Genomic DNA, 26,860 nt, shown 5'->3' on the forward strand with positions numbered 1-26,860 from the left:
GACATTGTTTATTTATAATACCCTGACTACAATGTAGTAAAACGACTTCCTCTGAGATACTATATTTGTACATATCCGATGGAGCCCTGGAACCAATTAAATCAGATCAGACAAGTTCTACTGCAGTTAGCAAGTATTCCCTTTTAGTGGAAATATCCTGCCCCATACAATAGCTGCAGGGGAACGATACGGCACAGCACATGCTAGTGGAGTTCTAGCTCTCTTTGTAGCTGCAGGGGAACGATACGGTGCAGCATATGCTAGTGAAGTTCTACCTCTCTTATGGACAGGGGCTCTGATGGGTACGAATCAGCATGCGGGAAAGAAGGCTGCCCTCTGCACAATGATGAGGGGAGCAGTGCAAGTCTTACTGCAGTACCAGAGAAGGAAAATGGATTTGTAAAGCTTTCCAAGTATAGTACTTCACCTTTAAAAGAACTTGAAACAGCCCATCTGAACAGATTGGAGGAAGCAGAAGGGTGGAGGGGATTTCTGTCCTGTAGTCAGTAGTCACCGTGTCCATCATTCAGGCATGATGTGAGAGAGACAGTTAAGCAAAGGGCAGGAAAGCGTGCTCAGCCTGTGTGTGTGATTTAGTGGTCAGCGTCAGGGAGTGGCTACCGCTCACCCATAAGAAGGTGAAAGGAGTTGAACCCTAGCAGGCTAAACACTCTCGCAGATACTGTAAGTGCTGGCAATTGCAAAAATCCAGATTTGTTTGAATGTTATAGAATTGTTTGCTAAACTTGACATGGGTGCAATAACAGTATTTGAATATCTGAACATTCAGCCTGAACAAAACCTTAGCTCAGATGCACCTCTATTTATTGACATGTATTTATGTATTTATTTATTTATCTATTTACTTATTTGTTTATTATTCATGTATGTAGGAAAAACCCCATGTTTGGTGGTTTATTCATTTTGCATCTGCAGTTGTGCTGTTGCTGAAAAACCGCACCAAACCATCTCAGGATTTGGGAGGATTTTAACAACACATTTTTAATACATGACTCCCATGACACCTGTGATAAAAAGTTCTTCATTTCGAATGACTTGGTGTAATGCATTCATTTACTGGGTAGCCAGTTCTACAGCCCTCAATGGATATTAGTCCAAAATGCACACCACAAGACCATCACATCCTGACATTGTGCTTAGTGAACTACTTTTTCATGCCAATGACTCGATGTGTAATGATACACTCATGTCACAAAGCGATATGCATCACGATTTGCAGGTCATGCTGAGATTCGAGTTCCGATATGCATTCTGCTCCTGAGGGGGCTACACTGTATGATGTGTAATACAATCAAATGATCATTAGTGATGGACTGTTTTGTTAAGACAAACATTACATCACATTTAATTACCAATAGTGAACCCTGTGGTGGACTACAAAGTAGCTATTCAGTGATTTTAGTCCTCCACAATACACATGATACACATCTCCATTACAATACAGTATATCATGTAAAGGAAATATCACGATTTTATCAACACACAGTGAACCCGTACACCCCTAGCGGAGACACCAGAAATAAATACGCGGCCCATTAGTAGAGCTATAGCTACAGTGGCTCCTATTCCACTAACCTCCCTCTTTTCTGTATCTTTTGGTTGCAGGGGAGGCATGGTCCAGACAGGCGAGCAGTACGAGTTTATACACCACACCCTGAGCCTGTACGAAAGCAGACTCTCAGCCGATGCCAGCCAATGAGAAGGCAGGGAATGGTTTTCCGGGCATGTGGTTTAATGGAAGAACAATCTCCAGGTAATCATATTACCTGCTGGCAGAGACTCAACCAAGGAGCACTAGACTGCAGGGCAAACCCTCTAGGGTGAGCATGTGTGTAGCTATTGAAAGGTAGACCAGCCCTGAGGAAGTGTAAAGCTATCTGTAAATGAATGCAGTGTCTTTACCACATAAGCTGCTGAACTTGCTTATAAGAATCTTGTATATCCTGTTTATATTTTGTTGCAGAAATTCAAACCATAACGTGTTCCAATTGCCAAGCTTCTACCAGTAAAATGTAAAATTCTATCACGTGTAAAATACTATCGCCTTTCTAATGTACATGGAACTGAAACCTAAAGGTAGTTTTTAAAACCGTTTCTTGTTTATAAAAAAAAAAGAAATGTTTGATTTTGACAGATTCTTCGTCTTCTTTGTTGATCTGTATATGCAGAGTTTAGCATTCTCCTGGTAGAAGTTAACAATTATAAAGACTGTTATATCAATCATTGAGCTGTTCTGAGCAGTATAGCCCATGGGATACAGCTGTGGTCAAGGGTTAAGGACAGCATGTTGTCACTGATACTTTCTATTGGAATTAAGGAAAAGGCAACAGAGAAACACAGTATCTTGAGTGCTGGGAGGAAATGAAACCACCAGGAATGATACCAATGTACAGAACAAACAGTAGATAAGTAAACTATTGAAGTTTTAAAGAAAATGCTACAGTACCATCACAATAAATACATAGAATGAAGTTTATCCACAAGTGATCTGCAAGCCCCAGAATTGGGGTTTGTGTGGCCCCTGTTAGCGGAATTGGTTAGTGGATCAGAAACAGAGAAATGGTGTGTTGAGAAGAAGCAGCAAAACAATGAGGCGCTACTTATTAAATCAGCAGTCCTGGCTTGGAACAGTGATGGAGATGGGATTCATTCCTGAATAGACAGTGTGCTCATGGAAGGGCTATTGAAAAGAAATCAGACTAGCATTGTTATTAGGAGTTGGTGTTTTGCTTTTTGGTTTCGGTGCTGCTCTTTAACATTGGCCATGCCAGCTCTGACACACACACTATCCAGTCATTAAGGGGTAACACTCTACATGAAGGGTCTCTAATTACTGTGGATTTCTGCATAGTTACAATCTACTTAACCTGCACATCTTTTTGCCCGATATATGTAAGTACACAATTGTAACAGAAATGGGTTAGGGTTAGATTAGTTATTGTTAAGATTAGGGTTAGGACTAGGGTTATATCATGCAAAGAAATGTTACATATTAAGTACATTGTAACTATGCTTAATAACATTGTAATTATGTATAAGTACACATGTATTTACTAAGTAACTGCTATGTAAATACACAGTAATTAGAGACACTTAATGTAAAGTGTTACCCATTAAGGTTTAATCCTATTGCGCCAGTGCACACAAGTCACCACAAAGGGTCTGTTATAGTGATCCAGACACTGTAAAATCTCAATAACCTTAATGTTCCCCTTGGTGGTTATAAGAATGGTATAATTAAGCAATATAGAACAGGGAGTGTCTTACTGTGATTCCACAATGGCTGTGGGGTATTCTGAAATTTAAAAACCACTAACAGCAAGGTTTGAAGGGAAGACCCTTTATGACATCACATAGCCTATTGAAATGTACAGCATAAAAAGAGTGGGCTGCTGTTATGCTATATTGATTCATTAATCCACGATTCATATTTATAATCACTTGTAACAGATTTCTGAACCACAGTGCTAAACATTTATTAAGCCTCTTATTACACTGAAGATAAATAATAATAATAATAATAATAATAATAATAATAATAATAATAATAATAATAATAACAATAACATCAATAGTTTATTGGGTTACACCAAAAACAATGTGAAAGGTCTGTGGGAGGCCAGTAATCTACAATAGCGGTTTGAAGTTGACATATCTCTTGGCTATCACTAGAGGGCAGCATCAATGATCAGGGCTCCCTCTAGTGGTGCGCGCACACAGTCACGTTTTCCATGGAGCACAAGAGAGTTTCTGGATTATTTTCTGCAAAGCATAACATCTACTGTACGTAGCGAGTCCACCACTGCGCCATCTCGCGATGAGTAACAGATGCAGCCTGCAATAGCACTTAAGTCACTGCCTCTGTCGTGTGAACAGCTCCACACAAACATGCATGCGGTTTGCAGACTGTGGTCCGGAAACGTTCTACTAGCTGACCAAAAAAACAAACCTACTGCTTTCACGACCTTGAATAATACAAGACTGTATTAAAAGAAGTCGAGACATTAGTGTTAAAAACAAAAAAGCATTGATCTTTTATTTGGGAACACAAGCCTGTACAGATGATATTTTCCTTGAACATTTCGGCATGATTGGTTTGATTACCTTCTTTCTTTTCATGGTCTATTTTGCTCAAAAGCAGCTCTTGTCATTTCTAATGGCAACGTTTCACGAGGTTTGAATTTCTGCCATGGCAAATGTATATGTGAAGAATCATTTGTAAGTGTAATATTTACCCATATAAACTCCTCATGCCTCAGTGATTTACAATCAGTTATATGTTGAGAATATGAGGGTCTGTGTGTAAATGTTCCCCAGTTCCCTGCCTTTTATATACTTGTATTGTGAATGATAATGTACATGTAAAAGTGCTGTTCATTTTGTGGCTGACATACATCTTGACCACAGAAGAGTCTTGCTGCTAAAACTGCAAGTGTTTTAACTTTAGATTTTAAAAAAAAGGAAAGTAAAAGATTGTTTTAACTATGAAAACTTTTTAAATTACATTTCTTTGTATGTAACGTTTTTCTTTTTTATTTGTGATACAAGTTAAAAGATACATGGCTATGTATAGCTGATCTATGTAGCAGTTACAATGCACAATGCTGATTTTACTCAATATTTCTTAATATACAACGTTGTCATTGTATATTGTTTACTGTTTTTAGAGATTTTACCTGTTAGCTTGATGGCTAAATATTATCTTTTCCCATATATTACTATTAAAGTGAATGTTGTGATATGTTGACTACCTATAATATATACATATTTATATATACATACATCTATACTATATACATATGGCTCATTAAGAGAATACAGGGCAAAATAATATGAGCGCCTGTTCTGCTAATGGTTTTATAGGTTCTGCAGGAAATGACGTCTTTACTGGATACACTTTTGAAGTCTGCAGTGTAAGATGAGCGGGTAACCTTTACTGTCATTCCTTGCTGTTGACCTTTATATTATATACTGTACTGCCAATAAACTTATACTATTTTAAAACGATATGTGTTGAACTTTGTAAAATACAGGGCTTTGCTGTCAACGCATGATGAATGTTCTGCTAACGACGCTTCACGCGCAGGTATATCCCAATATTTCACAACAGGACTACTTTTGTTTTTGTTATTATTATTATTTATTATTATTATTATTATTATTATTCAAAACCGTTCCCTTTCCAGCTAAATCCAAAAATAAACTAAATCACTAAATAAACTTGTGTTTCCTGGTTCACATTTCACAACACAGATACTTGCTTCAATGATAGACTTGTTTACGAAATATAATTCAGACGATTTAGCAGAATCTTAATTACAGTATCTGTCGTCATGAACGTGGTACAGCACAAACATTGAATTAAAGAAAAGTGTCCTTTCAAAAAACAACTCGGTGTGTGCCACATTTACAATGGAGTCACACTGTGATTTGAATGTGTGCTGTAGCTTCTATAAAGTAATTCTTTAAAAATCTGAATAATGACTCCATTTTAAAGAGCCACACTAGATGACAATATCGTCTGAAACTCCAAAAACAATTGAATAGAAGGAAGTGCTCGTCATTGACTTTTCCCCTGAAGGCGCATTTCCCTTCTTTCTGCCTGATCTTGCTCATCTGAATGTAGTGGCAACATGAAGCCGCGTTGACTGTAAAAATGGATGCGTTATTCTTGGTTGGAATATTGACGTTTGTGCCTTTACCTTCTTCGGGTAAGTAGCGCTTCTTTATAATTGTATTTGAACCGTTTTGTATGATCACCCTATTGTTTTTGATCTGGGACACCGTTTGAAACAACTTGTCAGGTCTTGATGCTTAGATGTAGTGTTAGCCAGAACCTAACGGAAATATATCCTGGACCCGCACTTCGGTTTACATAATGGCAATGAAATAAGGCCAACAAGCGCAATGATGTGTTGATTTTTTTTTTTTTTTTAAAAATAGACATTAAACTGTTTATTATTTTAACAACAGGTATGTTCTTGCCAAAAACTAGTTTAAATTGAACGCACAGCCTTTTTACTTCAAGGTAAATGCCTAAAGATTTTGGACTTTACCTACTGTACAGTATGGGCAGTAGCAATACACGTATAAACAAAATGACCTTCAGGACATGCTTCAATTCTATTAATTGTTTATTTTAATTCTAGAGCAATATTTACACCGCCGGTAATCTCAATTAGTGCTGGGCCCCCATTGTAAAGGAAATGCTGACCGCTGTATCAGTTTACTATTATCCCAGGTAGCTGTGTTCACCAAGACTTATCGACACAGGCACTAGTCTATATTAACTTTGCTGGCAGTTGATAGTTCAGATCAATAAATGATACATTTCGGGTTCACAAGGTTGCCCAATTCATTTTTAGGAACATATAATCATGGTTGTTTTTTTTTTATTATTATTCTTATATTATTATTAATATAAAATGTACATGTGTGTGTATCTATACATTCATAATTGACCTTAAATCCAGCTAAGAAATGAAAAGTCCAGTGTACATTGTGAATGCTTTAAAGTTTTTGAAATCATTTCGTTAATTTCGTTTGTAGAGGGTTTCCTTATTGCTCACGTCCACAAAGGGCTGTGTCTGTTCAACGATATTGTGCTGGTGAAGTTGGGTACATGCAATGCGACGAGTCCCAATCAACTGTGGACGTGGACGCAGGAAGACAAACTTCTCCACGTCCACTCGTCCAGGTGCCTGTGGGCAGACATCTCCAGCTCCCTGCCCAGCCACGCGCGCTTGGCCTCCCTTGGTAACTGTTCCGCCGCACCGAGCTGGAGCTCCTGCGAGGCCGTGGGTCTTCTCGGGGTAGCAGACAGCCCCCTCTACCTGAAGAAACAGGGCCAGCGTGTCGTCGTAAAGACCGGAAAGAGGTATTCAAACTGGACCAAATACGCGGTCGACCCCGGTGGAAAGGTAGTCACGGGGAGTCTGTGTGCAAAGAAAGGTGAGCTACTGTGTGTGGTGTTGTTTTGGAAAATAGATTGTAATGCAGCCTACACTCAACACCACCGCCCGTTTTTCTTTTTAAAGTATAAAAGTGGTCTATACATTAAACCGGCCCTGTTATGTTTTATTGTTGTGCGTTTTGTTTCTATAGAACCACAGTTATGAATTACCCAATGGTTTTCTTTAATGTAAAACGAATGTTTAACAAACAGTTTCTATTATTAGTCACACACTTTATTTAGTTGTTTTGTAAAGGTTTGGTTGGATGTATTGAGTTTATTAAAAAGTAACCATACATAACGATACATGCACCTGTATATATATATATATATATATATATATATATATATATATATATATATATATATAGAAAGAAAAACTGGTGGGCCCAATCTTGGTGTGAAATTGTAGATTTTACCAGTTCACTTCTAAGACCATGGAAAGGGAAAATATGTGGCACAAAATCTGCAATTTCAAAAGATAAGAGAAAAAAAACATTACAACGTGTAAAACTTTGAGATTTATCAAAATGAAAGCAAAGGATATTGCCTTTGATACCCATTTCCCTGCACATTGTGCTTAGGGATTTGACAGACTCAACACACAGGCACAGGAATTTCGTAAGCAATTTCTCCTCTTCCTGGCCGATATGGCAGCACCGGACTGTAAATGATAAGTTCATGCAACCTTGTCTATGAAGTGGTTACGGACACACAAATGGATTCAATAATTAACCTTGCTCGGCCTTCCGTCAGCGCAACCTTCTTATGATGCACTCTTCAGAAAGGATGGGCGTTCTAGATTCCAAATATGAAACATCGAATCATCTAATGGTTCTATCTGTCTAGATGAGTGATTTGTTAGAATCACTCAAGAATCATGACAAACAAAACATTTTTTTCTCAAATCTTTTCTCTCATTTTGACTTTTCTAAAGGAATGTTATTATGACAAAAGTATATTAAATAATATAATACAAATTATTATTATTATTATTATTATTATTATTATTATTATTATTATTATTATTATTATTATTTGGAAAGGAGCATACACTTATCAATAAACTAATGAGACTTACTAAACAGGTTTCCTCCACAAATCTAGAAGGGGTTAGGTATCCTGAGCAATTCTAGAATGGGTCTGATTCTCAATTTGTGCAACATCAACACACCATTCTGCAGTTTAGAACCGTAGAAACCTTTTGAAGCATTAGTTAATATGTAGAAAAAAATACTGTAAGAAAAATACCAGCCCATCAACCGTTCTCAGAGAAAATATATTCTGGTAATCCATGCAGTATTCTGTTACAACCCAGATAACACAATCAACCCACTATATTAGAAAAAAATATCTTCACTACAATCTCATATTCTCGCTCATACTAGTATATTCAGTTAAAATTAATGGATACTATTTGTTGTAAATACCAGTATAGATAAAACTAGTATACATGTGTTTTACTAACTTGTCCCCCGATACCAGATTGACGATCGTTAATTGGCAATAGTCTCTTGTTTTGCAAGTTTGAACATTCAAATCACTCAAGCACAGTGCCTGGCGACTCACTCAAAATCACGTAGTTCTCCTTCTTGTGTTGTGTAAAATAAGAAACAAGCATAGCGTATGATATACTTAGGGTTTCTAGTTTTCGGGTTTTATTTTTGATCACGTGATGTCCCTTTAAACATATTTTGAGCCGATTCGCTTTCTTAACCAAACACTCATTTCCAAAGGAAGTTGTTTCTTTTTAGCCTCATATCTGGATTGAGTTCACAAACGACATGCATTGATCTCTATTTGAACCTGCATTTCCTTCTGGCTCTAATCGCCGAATTCAGCGTATTCATTTCCACTGCGTTAGTTTCTAGTAGTGCATCGCTAATTTAAACAATCTGGTATTCAGTTAAGGCTTAACAGCCATTAATTAAGGTTTAAAGGGAGGGAGAGAGATGGAAAATAAAAACCGAAAACTAGAAGCCCTAAATATACTGACTTTATTGTGTGTAAACTAACCTGCATACTTAAAACTATACAGATGGATGCTGGGGTAACTACAGCCACTCAAAGACAGTTTACCAATAACCAGGTGGAATAAGCAGAAATCTCGACACAGCAAATATGCCTCTTTTGCTATGAAACTCGAAATATAGTACAAGCAGTTGCCTTGATTACATAGGTTAGCAGAAAATATTTTGATTTCTGACTACATAATTACATTTCAGTAGTTGCTCTACAAATTAGTAATTGTGTGTTTAATTCATAGGTTTGAGACTAAAACTGCACTAGAATAGCAATTGGTAAAGAAACAAAAACAGTATTTATGGAGTATAAGGCAAAGCTTTGCAGTATTTGCCATTACTAGGTTATTGCAAACATATGATCATGCTCCACTTAGCTTGTTTTGCCTGTTTGAATGTGAATGATCCAGTCTATATAACGATGAGGACATGCCGGGGCAATACTGTTGGTCTGCAGTATTCTGTAGCTTTCTATAGATGTTTTAGACCTCATTCCAATGGTATTTTTGTTATTTCTTACAGGTCCTGTCAAACTAGAAACTATCACAGCATTTCTCCCAACAAGTACAGCTAAAGGTTATAGAAGCAGTGTAGCAGCCACAAGCACTATTGCAGCTACAACCACGAAAGCCCCAGTCACAAGTACTATTACAACCAAAAGAACAAGAGCAGCCACAAGCACAAGTGCAGCTTCAAGCACTATTGCAGCCACAAGCACTGTTGCAACCACAAGTACTATTGCAGCTACAAGCACACTTGTACCTGCACCTACAACCACTAAAGCCCCAGTAACAAATACTATTAAAACCAAAAGAACAAGAGCAGCCACAAGTACAAGTGCAGCTTCAAGCACTATTGCAGCCACAAGCACTGTTGCAACCACAAGTACTATTGCAGCTACAAGCACACTTGTACCTGCACCTACAACCACTAAAGCCCCAGTAACAAATACTATTAAAACCAAAAGAACAAGAGCAGCCACAAGTACAAGTGCAGCTTCAAGCACTATTGCAGCCACAAGCACTGTTGCAACCACAAGTACTATTGCAGCTACAAGCACACTTGTACCTGCACCTACAACCACTAAAGCCCCAGTAACAAATACTATTAAAACCAAAAGAACAAGAGCAGCCACAAGTACAAGTGCAGATACAAGCACTATTGCAGCCACAAGCACTGTTGCAACCAGAATCACTGTTGCAACCACAAGCACTATTGCAGCTACAAGCACACTTGCAGCTGTAGCTACAACTACGGAAACCCCTGTCACAAGTACTATTAAAACCAAAAGAACAAGAGCAGCCACAAGTATAATTGCAGCTACAAGCACAATTGCAGCCACAAGCACTGTTGCAACCACAAGCACTATTGCAGCTACAAGCACACTTGCAGCTGCAGCTACAACTACGGAAACCCCAGTCACAAGTACTATTAAAACCAAAAGAACAAGAGCAGCCACAAGTACAAGTGCAGCTTTGAGCACTATTGCAGCCACAAGCACTGTTGCAACCACAAGCACCATTGCAGCCACAAGTAGAAGTACTATTGCAGCTACAAGTGCAACTGCAAATACTACTGCAGCCATAAGAACAATTGCAGTCACAACCACAAGCACTAGTGCAGCCATAAGCACAAAAGCAGCCACTAGTACCAGTGCAGCTACAAGTTCAAGTTCACCTGCAAATACTATTGCGGCCACAAGCTCTGGTAGTGCGGCAAGCACCGTCGCAGCTGCAAGCACTGTCACCGCTGCAAGCACTGACACAGCTGCAAGCACTGACACAGCTGCAAGCACTGTCACTGCTGCAAGCGCTGACACAGCTGCAAGCACTGACACAGCTGCAAGCACTATTATAGCTGCAAGCACTGTCATCACTGCAAGCAGTGTCACAGCTGCAAGCACTGACACAGCTGCAAGCACTGTCACTGCTGCAAGCGCTGACACAGCTGCAAGCACTGACACAGCTGCAAGCACTGTCACCGCTGCAAGCACTGTCACCGCTGCAAGCACCGTCACTGCTGCAAGCACTGACACAGCTGCAAGCACTATTATAGCTGCAAGCACTGTCACCACTGCAAGCACTGACACAGCTGCAAGCACTGACACTGCTGCAAGTGCTGACACAGCTGCAAGCACTGACACAGCTGCAAGCACTGACACAGCTGCAAGCACTGTCACAGCTGCAAGCACTATTATAGCTGCAAGCACTGTCACCGCTGCAAGCACTGTCACCGCTGCAAGCAGTGTCACAGCTGCAAGCACCGTCACTGCTGCAAGCACTGACACAGCTGCAAGCACTGACACAGCTGCAAGCACTATTATAGCTGCAAGCACTGTCACCACTGCAAGCAGTGTCACAGCTGCAAGCACTGTCACCACTGCAAGCACTGACACAGCTGCAAGCACTGACACTGCTGCAAGCGCTGACACAGCTGCAAGCACTGACACAGCTGCAAGCACTATTATAGCTGCAAGCACTGTCACAGCTGCAAGCACTGACACAGCTGCAAGCACTGACACAGCTGCAAGCAGTGTCACAGCTGCAAGCACTATTATAGCTGCAAGCACTGTCACCGCTGCAAGGACTGTCACCGCTGCAAGCACTGTCACAGCTGCAAGCACTGACACAGCTGCAAGCACTGACACAGCTGCAAGCACTATTATAGCTGCAAGCACTGTCACAGCTGCAAGCAGTGTCACAGCTGCAAGCACTATTATAGCTGCAAGCACTGTCACTGCTGCAAGGACTGTCACTGCTGCTAGCAGTGTCACAGCTGCAAGCACTGTCACAGCTGCAAGCACTGACACCACTGCGGCAATGAGCACTAGTACAATTACAAACTCCAGTACAACTACAAGCACAAGTAAAATTATAAAGATCCTGAAATCCCTTTTTGCTTCTAACACTGAAACAGTCGCTCCCAGCACCCCTGAAAACCCCACAGTATTCAGCACTAAAACAGATCCTCTCCATGGGCTGACTTCGACCCAAACTACAGGAGTGCCTTTGTCAACTGCAGACTACACCACAGACACCACCTACACAACTGAACAGGTGAGTCCTAACGAGAAGCAATGCTTTAAATCAGGGGTGTCAAACTCCAATCCTCGAGAGCCGCAGGGTCTTCTGGTTTTCATTCCAACTTAAGCTCTCAATTAACATAATTGATCTAATTATTTGTTCAATTTGACATATTTAATATTTTTCAAGGTCTTTTACAGTTGCTGGTTTTAAAAATGCACTTGATTCAAGGTACACTGCCTATGAAACATTTTGAGGGCTAAAGAGAAGTGTTAAATGTGTCCAGTTAATCAAATAATTAGACCAATTAAGTAACCGAGAGCTCGGGTGGAACGAAAGCCAGAAGACACTGCGGCCCTCCAGGAAATGAGTTTGACACCCCTGCTTGAAATGTACCTACTGCGTTGTATATTATTATTATTATTATCATTATTATTATTATTATTATTATTATTACTATTATTATTATTATTATTATTATTATTATTATTATTACTATTATTATTATTATTATACTTTCCGTTAAACTGGAGTAAAGAGGTTTGTAGATCAGCACCTTTGTGTTTTTCTTTTTGTCTTTTTTATTATTGTTATATATTGATGATATATGCATATAATTCAATGTAAATTGATTTTCTGTACCTTGGTAGTATACATAGAAACATTATACATTATTCTACATTATTGGCTAGTGTGCATGCATTTACTTAGGTCCGGTAGTGGCAAATGTAACTAGCAGTGTTGTGTGATACACTTCCGTTACGGATTCTGACCCCTGTCGGTGCAAACACAAGTCAAAAAGGAAGTTAGAAAGGCCAAGAGAGAGATAGAAATCAATATTGCTAAGGGGGCTAAAACCAATTCCAAAATGTTTTTCCAATATTATAACAGCAAGAGAACATTCAAAGAGGAGGTTAAATGTCTAAGAGACACAAATGGCAAAATCATAGATGAAGAAAAAAAATAGCAAATATATTAAATGATTACTTTTCACAGGTTTTTACAAAGGGGGACACGGACAACATGCCCCACATGTCGACCTGTTCCTATCCAATTTTAAATAACTTTAGCATAACAGAGGCAGAAGTGTTAAATGGACTAGGAGCTCTTAAAATAAACAAATCCCCTAGGCCGGATGAGATCCTCCCAATAGTACTCAAAGAAATGAAAGAAGTTATTTACAAACCGCTAACCAAGATCATGCAACAGTCTCTTGACACAGGGGTTGTACCGACAGACTGGAAAATAGCAAACGTAATACCGATGCACAAAAAGGGAGACAAAACCGAACCAGGTAACTACAGACCAATAAGCCTGACTTCTATTATATGTAAACTTATGGAAACTATAATAAGATCCAAAATGGAAAATTACCTATATGGTAACAATATCCTGGGAGACAGTCAGCATGGTTTTAGGAAAGGGAGATCGTGTCTAACTAACCTACTTGACTTTTTTGAGGATGCAACATTGAAAATGGATAATTGCAAAGCATACAACATGGTTTATTTAGATTTCCAGAAAGCTTTTGACAAAGTCCCGCATAAAAGATTAATTCTCAAACTGAACGCAGTAAGGAAATGCATGCACATGGATTAGGGAGTGGTTAACATGTAGAAAACAGAAAGTACTGATTAGAGGAGAAACCTCAAAATGGAGCGAGGTAACCAGTGGAGTACCACATGGATCAGTATTAGGTCCTCTGCTATTCCTGATCTACATTAATGATTTAGATTCTGGTATAGTAAGCAAACTCGTCAAATTTGCAGACAACACAAAAATAGGAGGAGTGGCAAACACCGTTACAGCAGCAAAGGTCATTCAAAATGATCTAGACAGCATTCAGAACTTGGCAGACACATGGCAAATGAAATTTAATAGAGAAAAGTGTAAAGTATTGCATGCAGGCAATAAAAATGTGCATTATAAATATCATATGGGAGATACTGAAATTGAAGAAGGGAACTATGAAAAAGACATAGGAGTTTATGTTGATTCAGAAATGTCTTCATCTAGACAATGTGGGGAAGCTATAAAAAAGGCCAACAAGATGCTCCGATATATTGTGAGAAGTGTTGAATTTAAATCAAGGGAAGTAATGTTAAAACTTTACAATGCATTAGTAAGACCTCACCTAGAATATTGTGTTCAGTTCTGGTCACCTCATTACAAAAAGGATATTGCTGCTCTAGAAAGAATGCAAAGAAGAGCAACCAGAATTATTCCTGGTTTAAAAGGCATGTTGTATGCAGACAGGCTAAAAGAATTTAATCTATTCAGTCTTGAACAAAGAAGACTACGCGGCAATCTGATTCAAACATTCAAAATCCTAAAAGGTATAGACAATGTCGACCCAGGGGACTTCTTTGACCTGAAAAAATAAACAAGGACCAGGGGTCACAAATGGAGATTAGATAAAGGGGCATTCAGAACAGAAAATAGGAGGCTGTTTTTTAAACAGAGAATTGTGAGGGTCTGGAACCAACTCCCCAGTAATGTTGTTGAAGCTGAAACCCTGGGATCCTTCAAGAAGCTGCTTGATGGGATTCTGGGATCAATAAGCTATTAACAACCAAACGAGCAAAATGGGCTGAATGTCCTCCTCTCGTTTGTAAACTTTCTTATGTTCTTATGTTCTTATGAGGTTAAAAGCGCTAAACCACAAAGCCAGAGAAGGCCAGTTCCTATAGTAGATAAGACGATCGCTTGCGGTGGGCTGGGTTGCTGGTTCGTGCCCAGTCTCCCACTGTGTTATACAAACGCATGAATGTATTGATGCAACACCAATATATAAGCGCATATTCAATGGGTCTTGTTTTTGGTTTATATCCCTAATATGAACTACTCTGAGTAATATTCAATGTTATACCAGCTATAATAACCTTCACTATACAAATACATAAAGAAAAACTAAGCTTATCGTTTTTAAAATGTTAAATTGTTGTCTAGCTGTTAAAGCCAGTATAATTACAGTACGTTTTCTGTTATGAGAATGTGATTGCAGTCACCAGAACCACAGCCACGTATATTCTATCCAATACTCATTGAAGGAAAGGTCATGCATATCTCTGGCTTCACGGACCCTGAGAAGCATTGACCCTAACCTAACTCTACTTTTGTGCTAATTAGTGCTAATTGGGATCTTTGAAACCTCAATTTTACAGCGAGGCTGTTCAGTTTTTAATTTTTTTTTTTATATTTCCTTAGTTTTGTCAGTTTTTCATCAAAATCTTTATTTTAGTTTCAACGTGACATTTATTCCCCATCATTTTTTTTTCTTTTTTTGCCAATAACCACTGTTTATTTAACAGAGCACCTGGGTTGTATTTGAGGTGTCAATTTTTTTGTGAGAGTTTTGTCTATAAATGTTGTGTAAAGCCCTTTTCCTCTTGATAAAAGCAAAGTTCAGTTGATTAAGAAATAATAATCTCAGGAAACAATGGAAAGTTTCTGCGAGTAGCAGCGGAGTCTGCTATTAAAGCACATCCGTCCAATCCCATACTCGCTTACGGACTGTTCTCCTTTAATAGGTGGAAGCTTTGAACAACTACTGTAAAAAATTAAATAAAAAAGTGAAGAAGCTTTAAATGCACATCGGTACATTTCTCAAGAAAAATACATAAAGATCGCTTTTGTAATGTTGTGTGTACACTGCCCGTTACAGATGTCCCCCTGCCGATGAGATGAGCTGAGGGTAAACCTCTTATGCTGTGGTCAGTTTGAGGTGTGCAGCAGCGTCGGTTGCATTTTAAAATCACGTTTTGATTTTCTGTTCTAACTTGAATTTGTCTTTGAACATGCTTCATTCGCAAGTGACGTTTTGCGTTTTAAATCAGACCTGGAACTGTCCACACCCTTTTCACAGAGTTGACAAGTGAAAGCTGCAATCTCCCATAATCACGTTCACTTGTGAATTCCAGCGTGATTCCTTGTGTCTGTCCGTCTTCCATAGTTAATATCGTACTGTGTGTCAGTGAGTTTGCACTTTCGATGTAGGCTCATTCATGATGATTTTGGAAGCAAAAAAGAAATGCGGTCTGTTGCTTCGTGTTTATAATACCCAAAATAAAATTAAACGAAAAGCCCAGCATGATAGAACCTCTTTAAAGAAATAGCACGTACAATACAGCGGATGTACAGTAGCTTTAAGGAACATACAAAAAAAATCAAATAAATAATAATAAAAGAAAACAAAGGAACGAGTCCCGGGCGTGAGAGCCAGGAAGGAAGAGATTGGGTGGGATGCAAGAAAGTGGGAGTTAGAGGAGAAGCAGGGGGGGGGGGGCAGAAGGTAACCCTTCGGACAAGTGAAAGTTTGAAGCGGCTTGATGAAGGTCGGATAGGTAGAGAAAGGGAACTGTTTAAGATTTAAAGTGGAAAAATACGAGGGATTTAAAATAAGATCACACGCAAAAAGAATCAAGTGCATGGTTCTTGGAATCCTGTAGAATCAAACCTTTTGTGAGTATGGAAATTTGATTTCTTGTTTGAAGGCGTTGTTGGTGCGCTATTTGGGGTCCCAGGTCTGGATTATTAATTTGGAAAGAGCCGAGGAAATTCACTCTTGATTGAGGAAGTACATGAAAGCGGTTCAGTAGTCTCAGTGGGTCAGGATGGCAGCGTGGGAACTGCAGGAGGCAGCGAGCTGCACAGTCTCGTCACATCTCCAACCAAATGCCCTCTTGACTGTCACCATTACCGATTTCCAAGGATCTGAGAAGAATCCCAACGGAATATTGTGGTAAATTCGGCCGCAACCTGGAAATAACTGGATTCGCTTCTGTGTTGGTCTTTCTGAATACAGAGCTTTTTTGATTTTTTTAAAAGATGACATTATTTGTGAATATAGGCTATGTTTTTTTCAGCTATTATTATATATTAGGTTGGTAAGGATTATTTAAAACCACTGCGTTCGCAATGCTGAGATGGGAAGTTGGATTTTTAATACTGTGGATAGCCTCGTGTGTAATTAAGGTGAGATGAATGCTGTGCTGTCGATTTATTTTCTTTTTTTCGCCTAATATTTACATTTTTCTTTCTTTCTTTTTGTACCATACAGACAAGACAAACTATTCTGATTTGAAAAAAACGAATCTATACATGTATGAACAGATTTAGCACAATTCCGTTTGCGTTTGTTTTTGTTAAAGTAAAATAAAACACCATAACTAACAGCAATCAACCCAGAAGTTTAATTTAAAAAGTCAAAACAACAACTTTTTCACAAAAAGAAATAAATACATAAATCAGCAAATTGCATTTTGCTGCAAAAGAACGCGAAAAAAAAACTCAGCAGATCCAGATACCTTTGTTAGGTTGATACACTTTTTTTTTTTAATGTCTAGCCTTCCATTGTTTTAAATTATTATGTATGTGAAAAATGTTTAGTTTATTTTTGTTTCCGTTTTCAGTATACCACTGCTGAGCCTGTGAAATGCGCCGTGAATCTGACTGACACTAGAATCTCCACGGATTCCGTCTTCTTCAAATGGACGAGTGCTGGAAGGTCGTGCAATTTCAGTGTCATACACACCTATAACAATTCCAGAACTGCAAACTGTGCTCGAACCATAGGATACAATGATACGTATGAATGCGAGGTTAAAAACCTGGAGCCTGGAACCGCATACGACCTGGGGATATTGTCTTCCACGGATGGAGAGCTGACAAACACCTCACTTCAGACAGGTAAGTTATGCATTCAGTTATTACATATCAAAATGCCAGTGAAAATTGTATTTTGTTGATGTAAAATAATAATAATAATAAATACATTATTTTGGAATGCAGGTGAACATTACATTAATATCTGGTGTTGGGAAAACAAGTTAACCCTTTCAGTCCTGAATTATTTTTGTCGAGCTGTGTATAAATGTTTAATCTAACACCCACACAACGCAGTTGTTCATTTCGTTATTAATAAGCTTAACTCGTGCGAATTACTGTCTGGAGCGGTACGTAAAGTGAATGATACAAAGAATTTGGTTATACCTTAATTATAGTCAATTGGTCTAGAGCCGTGTGTTTTCTCTACCAATACAATTAAATAAAATGATGCATTTGAATGTTATGAAATGTTTTTAAATGTGTAGGTTTTTACATTTTTTTTTTTTTGTATAAATGCTTTAACCGTGAAAACATAGTTCAACGTTAAATACATGCATTGGTTTGGTTTGAGTGTTTACTTTGAATTAAGTAATTTAGCACCAATTTCCGAACTAAGTTTACATACTGTTAATTTATATCCTAAATAACATAAACAATTCGGTCTTCAATACGCTTTTTTTGCGCGTAATCTGTGCATTTGTGAATGAGCTAATATATTTGATAGAATGTGTAAAAATGAATAATATTTGATATGTGTGTATTTCCATTCTAGATCACATCTAAAGGCTCTTTAACGTAATTGAATTTAATGTCATAGGCAAGAACAAATTAATATGATACGAAATTACTTTTTATATACTGATCAAATGTAGCAGTGTTATCGTAAACAGATGTGAAGGGGCTTTTCACAATGTATATTATTATTATTAGTAGTAGTCGTAGTATTACAAATTCCTTTTCAAATGCAACCCAGTGCAATTTTGTGTTACTAATACATAACTTTGCAATGCTTTCATCCTTTTGGTAACTTAAAAATAAATAAATTAATAATAATAATAATAATAATAATAATAATAATAATAATAATAATAATAATAATAATAACATTTTAAATTGTTTTTTAGCATTCTAGAAGCCTTACACTTTTACTGTGTATTTAATAGCTAACGAGCAATTACTGTGACACGTATAGACCTGTAAACCGTTTCGTTTACCATCACGATCACTTAGTTTTACATGTTTTACTCATGTTCAAAAGCTAAGTGCATTTTTAAATTGTATATGTGCCAAGGTTTGTAGCACATATTGCTAGCAATAGTAACTAATAATGATGACCTGCAATGATCCTGCCCTAAATTAAGTCAAATATATTCTTGTTTGTTTCATGCATTAAAATCTACAGTGACTCAATAAAGCAGAGAGCACAGCAGTAGTGTCCGTGTGCAAAAAAAGGTTCCCTTTCTTTATTTTTTGTCCCCAGTAAAACTTGCCTATGCAAGAGGTTACAGGTTAAAGGAGCCCTTCAGACTGCTATACCTGAACACTGCTGGTACAATTGATCACATGTACACTGTGAAATCAATTGCTTTATTAATCAGTCACTAATTAAACAATTATCATATTTGACTTTATTCAAGGAAGAACTGATTTCAGCCAGTCATTTCTTAATTGCAACCTTCAAACCATTTATATATACACACACACACACATAGCGCTATTGATAAAGGTAATGCATTCCTGTGTGTGATAGAGGCTGGACTGGGTCCAGGGGAGAAGTCTATAACAATGTAAGTGGCTAATCTTAAGTGTTTGTTTCCAGCCAGTCCTGCCTCAGCCCAGCCATTTCCCAGTCTCATTGTTCCTTTGTTCTGACGGATGCAGGAAGGACTAGCTGTTTTGTTTTCTGGGGCAGATAGATTAGATAAAGTCTGCACTTGTGAACTTTACCTTCGAAGCACGCAACCTTAAGAAAAGAAAAAAACCCTTCAAGTTCATAATCTCAGCACAGTACCATTCTACAATCTCAACTCTTAATTGGCATGCTGTACTTTATCTTTGGTCAAAAGTGGTGTTATTATTCATTGCTGTAACCGTGCTGATTATTGTGGGGGCATGTAATCACACTTAACAGCATTTTGTACCTCCTTTTCAAATAAGCAGAATTGGAAGAATTTACTTTTTCTTATTTTTTTTTACAAAAAGCAGAGCAGCACTGTGATGTTTTAAAACTTTGTATTCGAATATTAGTTCATCTGAAACATTGCAGGACTAATCCACACTACCTAAATAAGGCATTCCTGTCATTTATTCATTCACAATTACAGTACATTTTTAAAATGAGATAATAAGGCTTTATTTAGGTGGTGCAATTTCGGAAGAGTTGTACACATTCAAAGTAGTGTTTGTTGGTTAATAAACTAGCCACTAATAAATAAAAAGGGGGCCAATTTTTCTGCATGTCATTTCATGCCTGTGAATGATATTTGTATGAGCTGCACTTTCAGCAGCCTACTAAATAGCATTTTACATTTGCTGAAAAACATCCCCTGCCCTTTTTGTTTTTCTTAGTATTGTTGCACAGAGACTGAGGGCCTGTTGAATGCTCGGGACTTTCAGAAGGCTGTTACAGTAGGGCACCTTTGGAGGAAGCCATAAAAAAAATTCAAGGATTTTTAAATTCCAGAAGTAGAGGTTGGCTCGGACGCACTCCAAAGACTAAAGTCTTGCTTTTCTGTACGGTTTCCTGCGAGACTCTTTCAGCGCACACGCAAGCTTTTCAGCTCCCTAGCCACAGATAGATTTATGTTGCTATCACAATCATATCACATCATACATCTAAAGGGCAGGACAGAAAGAAAGAAAGAAAGAAAGAAAGAAAGAAAGAAAGTAAGTGCAGTTTTTGCTCAAGTGCGAAGGGTGCAGCTTTTAAATGATATATAGCAGGAAATTGATTTATTTAAATTATTATTTCATTTGTCTCATTGAATACATGTAGCTGCTGTAAATTGGCCAGTCCCCCCACAATAGGACTTAGCCTTACAAAAGTTGACCATGTTAGAAGCATAGAAAAGTGAAGTTTGGAGATGCACAGGAAAGCACAGGTACTGTAGGTATGGTAAAGTATATTCAGAGTCTTGGCAAACTGTGCTAAACTATGGTAATGTATAGCATAAGATGGGAAAGCATAGCAAAACTGCCAAATTACAGTGCAAATCGACTAGTGCAAGCAGCAACCAATCAAATATAGGAAAAGCGTTCGTCTAGCATCGTGCAAAGAAATTGTTTTTTTGCTGGGTAGCTACAGTACACAAGGCTCCAAGATCATTTAACAGAAGCTCGCCAAAAAAACAAAAAAAACATGGAGAACAGTAATGGAATAATTTCTAAGTTTCTGTCAAAGAGATAGTTCTCCTGTATAAACACACTGGGAAATGCTTGACACCTCATCACCATGCCACTGGGGATATGGTTATCCAAGATTTAAAAATAAAGTAAATAAAACATGAACACGTACGGTAAAACCTGGATCAAGGAGCCAAATTTATTGTAATTTAAACCTTAAGTTAAGTATTATAAGGATTTCTTTTACTGTTAGTTCACAGTCAGCTAGATAGTGGGTAACGGACTTGCTCTCTGATTTTTCTGCCTAGATCCCATGGAGCCAGAAAACTTTAAGATCAATCAGGAGACCCACAGCAGCACTAGCCTGCAAGTGCAGTGGACAGCATCTCCCGGCCATGTGGGCTGGTATAACGTCAGTCTGCTGGGCACAGACACAGGCCAGGAGCAGAGTGTACAGGTCCCAGGGGGCGCCTCCACAGAGGCCACATTCACCAGCCTGATGTCTGGCAGCCGCTACACTGCGAGCATAACTGCTGTGGCTGGACACAAGACCTCGGCTGCCCTCCGCACTGCCGGAGCTACAGGTAATGCACATGGGACTACTTTATTCATCAACCTGTTCATTAATTGATGGACCTAAATATTGCACCTGACTTGACACAGCGATGAAGCATCTTGTGGCCATTGGGAGCTGGCTGTCACATAAGAATGGTAAATCATGATGCATATGGAGCAATTTGAGCTATAGTTCTTACCGTTTGGGATGATTATAGCCAAGAAATAAGTATTACGATTTTGAAAGGGCAATGCTTTCCCAACATTTGAGATGTGTGTCAAAGATTTGAGCAGTACATTGCATAGGGAGAGAATATGATTAGTATTTGTGCAAGACTTGTACCCGTAATGACGCCTGTGATATCATACTTTATTCATTATATATTGAACTGAAAAGCCACTCAGTTCCTACATCTAACTGTGCATCTATCCTTCACAATGTATCTGTATCTGCCCATGATGTTCTGCTCTACTGGGCAGGTCAACTCACGCTGTCTATGCTAAGAACATGCATGCTGGTCCTTCCCTCTTAAAGGTTCAACTAATAAAATATGAGCATCATTACACTGTGATTAAAACGGTGTGTTTGTTCTTAGTTCCCTGTGCCGTGCAGAATCTCCAGCTCTCCAGAGTCACAGGCGGCCTGTCTGCTTCTTGGCAGCACGGTTTGGGGAAGGTGGACAGATACAGAGTGCTGCTGAAGGATGACAAGAGTGTGATTCTGAACCTGACTCTGGAGAGTAGTGCCACCACCTATACCTTCCCAGGACTGATCCCGGGACACCTCTATAATCTCACTGTAATCACAGAGGCCTCGGGACTGCACAATGAATCCTTCAAACTGGCCAGGACAGGTAATCCTTAAACCTCACTGTAAATTACAGCATGAGTTAAGTAGCAGAATTGGACATACTGAATTATCAGTGGTAAAAGAAAGACATTATTGCAGCATTATGGGTTTCTGAGTCATGTTGTGGTAAGTTATTTGCAAAACATATTTTTAATGCGCGCCCCTTCTTCAATGTATACCATTTTCCTCTTTAATTTCAGCAATGGTACACCTTGGTAGTACTCTGAACAACACAGGAATAATGCAGTTTTTGAAGCTGGCCGCGCGCTTTGATTCTTTATGAGTAACTTTTTCCTCTGACAGATTCCAGCTGGAATGGTCCATCAGGGATAGATCAGGTGAATTCAGGGGGAATTTGTCTCTTAATGTAATTATTGTCGAGCACTTTGTTTGGTTTCCATATTGTTTGGTGTTTGTAATTGTTTCCAAGATACTGTGGGTATCACCTCCACCCTTCCTCTGCTGCTGTGCTGGGATTTCTGGCTGCTCAATCCAGGGCCGCCCCCCCCCGTTCACTTTGTATGGGTTGTCTTTTAATTGGCAGCATGCTGGTTTTTTTTAACCTTATTGTTTTCCATGGTTCTGATGCTGGGGTTGTTAACTCTTTGTTGTACTTTTCTAGGTTAAAGTTTAGGTTTTCTGTAGTGTTTTTGCTATACTTTTAAGATTGTTTTTTTTTTTTATCTGCTGTGTTTGTATTTGTTTCACATAGTGCTATCTTCATCATACTAAAATGGCAATGTCTGTATATATATATATATATATATATATATATATATATATATATATATATATATATATGGAATAATCAAGTAGCAGCGCCTTGTTACCGTGGCAAAATAAAAACACATGGCCTGCATGTGTTGCCGAGTGCAATTGTTCTCAAGGTTAGCGGGCTCTGCAGTGTAACTGCATGGCAGTAATTACATGTTTATCAGTGTGTCACTACATGGTTGAGGGTATATTTACATATTTACTTGAATATTTACTTGGAAAATCTGTGTTACGATTGGCTGAAGCGATCTTGAATGCTGTATAAATTATAATAACAATACTGTTTTTAAAGTATCTGAGGAGAACAACAGCTCCTTGCCCTGTCTGGTCGCTTGTTTTCAATCCGATCGGGAAAGAGTCAAGGATTTCACTGATTTTGAGAGAAGTACGGCTGCGCAGCACCACGACTTACACTGTGCCAGCCCTTCCACTGCTGCACAGCTTTATGGAAAACCAGGAGGCTGCGTGCTTCACCTGAAAACACTGAAAACAGAATCTTCCAAGGACAACTGCAGTCAGGCGAGCCGCTAACAAAGCAAGATGTATCTCACTGCGGTTACCCAGGACATCAGCAGCAAGCTGCTCACCAGTTACTAGCAGCAGTGCGTGCACAGAGAGCTGCACAGCCAGGGCAACTGCAGAGCTCACAAAAGAGTTTCCCTTACTGCATATACAGATTCAAAATGAAGCCCCCAGTTCAGACAGAAGCCTCTGTGAAGGCCAGGCCAGTAACGCAGCTAACAATAAAATCTATTATGAAATGTATTGCTTATCCAATTCCGAACGACACGCAGGCAGCCATCTAATCTGAAGTTGTCTTTTCTCTCGTCAGCCCCAGCTAAAGTCTCAGATCTGAAAGTCTCAAACAATGGTAGCCTGGATACCTTAACTGCTACCTGGAGCAGAGCCGCAGGAGATGTGGAGTCCTACACCGCAACGCTGTCGGACAACAGTGCAGCCCCACAAGGGAGGAGCTTGCCTCCAGGCACCTCCCAAGCTGTGTTCAGTGGCTTAGTATCTGGGCGCCTTTATCAAGTCACTGTTAGCACCAGAAGCGGTGAATTACAGAGTGAGGCAGTGGCTACAGGCAGAACTGGTAGGTCAGGCTTGATACTGGCAGTTTTATTACACTAATTACCAAGCTAATCTATATTAGATTAGTTTATATTAACTATACCAAAGACTTGCGCATGAAGTTCAGGCACATTACCTGTATGCGCTTAGCAGTATTATCACAATGCTATGTTTAACACATGTTGGTAATATATGTATTTCCTGTAATACATAAAAGCAAGCATAATACTTTAGTAATTAGTAATCAAACCACATCTAGAAATGCCAAAAGAGGGTAAAGGCTTCAAAACTAGAACTTGTTTGTTTAGTTCAGTTGTCCTTTTATTGTTAAGGGCTTTCCCTCTGCTCCAGTCCCTCAGAAAGTTTCCCAGTTGGAGCTGCGGGCTCTTCCGGGCTGGCAGAATGCTCTGAGAGTGACGTGGGCTCCCCCTGCTGGTGAATGGGAGCGCTACCGCATTCTGCTGCTCAACAACTCCGTTGCCATAGTTAACAGCACAGTGGACAAGAACACAAGACAGTACGAGATCAGAAACTTGGACCTCATCCCGGGGCGGCTCTACCAGGCAGCGGTTATTGTGGAGAGTGGAGACCTGAAGAGCATTGCTAAGTGTGAAGGCAGAACAGGTACGAGACAGTATATACGGCATGTACTTTATTTTTAAATAACCACACCTTCCATTTGTTGCAAATATGGAAGGCATTCCATATATTTGATTTTTATGATTATATGATAACAAAGCTGTCTATTTGTATACTGTGTGTAGAGTAAGGACTGTACAGTAGTTCCTCATGGGATTGCATAGATATAAACAGGGTGTTTAAAGAAAAGATTGCCCCCCCCCCCAAAGAAATAGTGCACCCCATCCTCTGTAAAAAGTATTAATTTACAATTTGACATCGTTCCAGACAGAAGGTTTGAATGGCTCACACAGGTGTGTGTGATAGGTGGAGATACTGTAATGTTCTGCATTGGTTTTGGCGTGAGTTCAGAGCGTTTCACACATTTTCACACGACAAGTAAGTAAGTAAAATTAACAGACAGCCTCAAATACCAGTTCTGTACTATACTATGTAGAGCAGGTGGAACCAACAGAGTTGAAAGGTCACAGCCACACACATACTGGAATGAGGAGTCTAAAGACATTGCCTGGGTAAACTCTGAACAACCCCTTAAAGCTCAGTTCTATGATTCTTTCCCCTTTTTCGTCTCTCCGATCCCAGCACCCCACCCTGTCCTGCAGCTCAGTGTCAAGCATGCTGACGAGACGTCTCTGAGCGTGACGTGGGCCGCCCCCAGAGCAGAGTGGGACGGGTACCTGGCCACCCTGAAGCACAGGGACAGCACGGTGACAGAAACAAATCTACAGAAACACCTGAAGGAGTACACCTTCAGTGATTTGATACCGGGAAGGAAATACACAGTCCTTGTGACAACCAACAGCGGGGATCTGAGCAATGGAACAACAGTGGAGGGGAGAACAGGTACCATGTGACATTTCTGCACGACTGTGTTGATCTGCTCATCTACACAGTCATATACTTACAAGCATTCTTTTCTATTTTAATGAAACAGTATTAAAATCTGAAAACAGATTTTAATACTGACACCATAAAACTTGTACATTTGTAGGACAACACCTAGAATTAATAGAACAAATGCTATTCTGGTCCACCACAGTTTAGAGCAATACAAGTCCGTATTGTCATATGTGAATACTGTACAAACATATAAAACAATCCATTGAAGTCAACTACCATTATAAAACTGAAAAGGCTTTCATAGTAGCATTCATTATCAATTAGTATTATGAAAACGTCTGTTTATATATTCACATTGAGCACACTTGTATGTATGTACTTATTATTCATAAACATTTCAAGAATGGAATATTACCATACGTGTAAACAAAATTATGTAATATTTTTTGTCTCAGAACTGATAAGTTTGGGATTTTAAAGATAGAAGTGGGCCTCTATATTAAAGAACTCCAGATCTCACAATATAAAACTTGCTGGCTCGCACTATTAGTGTTGCCTGATTTGAGTTCGAGTTGACCGCACACCCTCATCTGCCTGCATGCTTGCGTTGTTTGCCCTCCAGTTCCATCTCAAGTCACCAACCTGACCATCAGCAACCAGGGCACGACGGACAGCCTGCACGCCACGTGGGCACGGGCACGGGGCGACATCGAGTCCTACCGGGTCCTGCTCATCCATGAGAGCATCGTCATCAAGAACGAGAGCGTGTCGGCGGACACCGTCGGCTACCACTTCCACTCCCTCAAGCCAGGCAGCCTCTACAGGGTGGTCGTCACTACTGTCAGCGGGGTCATCCCCTCTCGGCAGACTGTGGCAGAGGGGAGGACAGGTAGGGAGGCACTGAATGCGTCTTCTGAAGTTTAATAGTAATACATTCCACTCTGTAGGGGCTGGCTAACTGGTCCATGGGTGTGCACCAGTTCAGAGATGTACAGTAACACATGTTGCCCTCTCTAGCAAAGCTAAGCCTGCAATCATGGGAAGGATAGTGGGAAGGTGCGACACTATCTTAAACTGGGGCTGAGAAAATCGGTCTTCGTATTTCTAGTTGAGAATCTTTGTCATAACTCCTTTGGTCACTGCATTTATAACTGTTCCATGT

General features: G+C 39.3%; 2 protein-coding genes across 5 annotated transcripts in view; both read left to right on the top strand.

The window, feature by feature from the left end:
* LOC117415951 (receptor-type tyrosine-protein phosphatase R-like) overlaps positions 1-5,025 on the top strand; it is a 56,006-nt gene extending 50,981 nt beyond the window's left edge. For all 3 annotated transcript variants that reach the window (XM_059027639.1, XM_059027640.1, XM_059027641.1), the window contains one exon: positions 1,627-5,025. In XM_059027639.1, coding sequence (XP_058883622.1) covers positions 1,627-1,720 — 94 coding nt within the window. In that variant the 3' untranslated portion in view covers positions 1,721-5,025. The remainder of the gene's footprint in view (positions 1-1,626) is intronic.
* A 602-nt stretch (positions 5,026-5,627) lies between these two features.
* The window catches only part of LOC117415535 (receptor-type tyrosine-protein phosphatase beta-like), a 48,532-nt gene continuing 27,299 nt past the window's right edge, over positions 5,628-26,860 (top strand). The window contains exons 1-10 of one of the 2 annotated variants that reach the window (XM_059027642.1): positions 5,628-5,732; positions 6,571-6,972; positions 11,911-12,050; positions 17,429-17,705; positions 21,275-21,550; positions 22,118-22,375; positions 23,978-24,241; positions 24,571-24,843; positions 25,441-25,701; positions 26,321-26,587. In XM_059027642.1, coding sequence (XP_058883625.1) covers positions 5,678-5,732; positions 6,571-6,972; positions 11,911-12,050; positions 17,429-17,705; positions 21,275-21,550; positions 22,118-22,375; positions 23,978-24,241; positions 24,571-24,843; positions 25,441-25,701; positions 26,321-26,587 — 2,473 coding nt within the window. In that variant the 5' untranslated portion in view covers positions 5,628-5,677. Of the gene's footprint in view, positions 5,733-6,570; positions 6,973-11,910; positions 12,051-16,309; positions 16,992-17,428; positions 17,706-21,274; positions 21,551-22,117; positions 22,376-23,977; positions 24,242-24,570; positions 24,844-25,440; positions 25,702-26,320; positions 26,588-26,860 lie in introns of those variants that run through there. The other variant, XM_059027643.1, reaches the window with a different exon arrangement.

The sequence above is a fragment of the Acipenser ruthenus genome, chromosome 7 (genome assembly GCF_902713425.1).
Source record: "Acipenser ruthenus chromosome 7, fAciRut3.2 maternal haplotype, whole genome shotgun sequence".
NCBI classification, from domain to species: Eukaryota; Metazoa; Chordata; class Actinopteri; order Acipenseriformes; family Acipenseridae; genus Acipenser; species Acipenser ruthenus.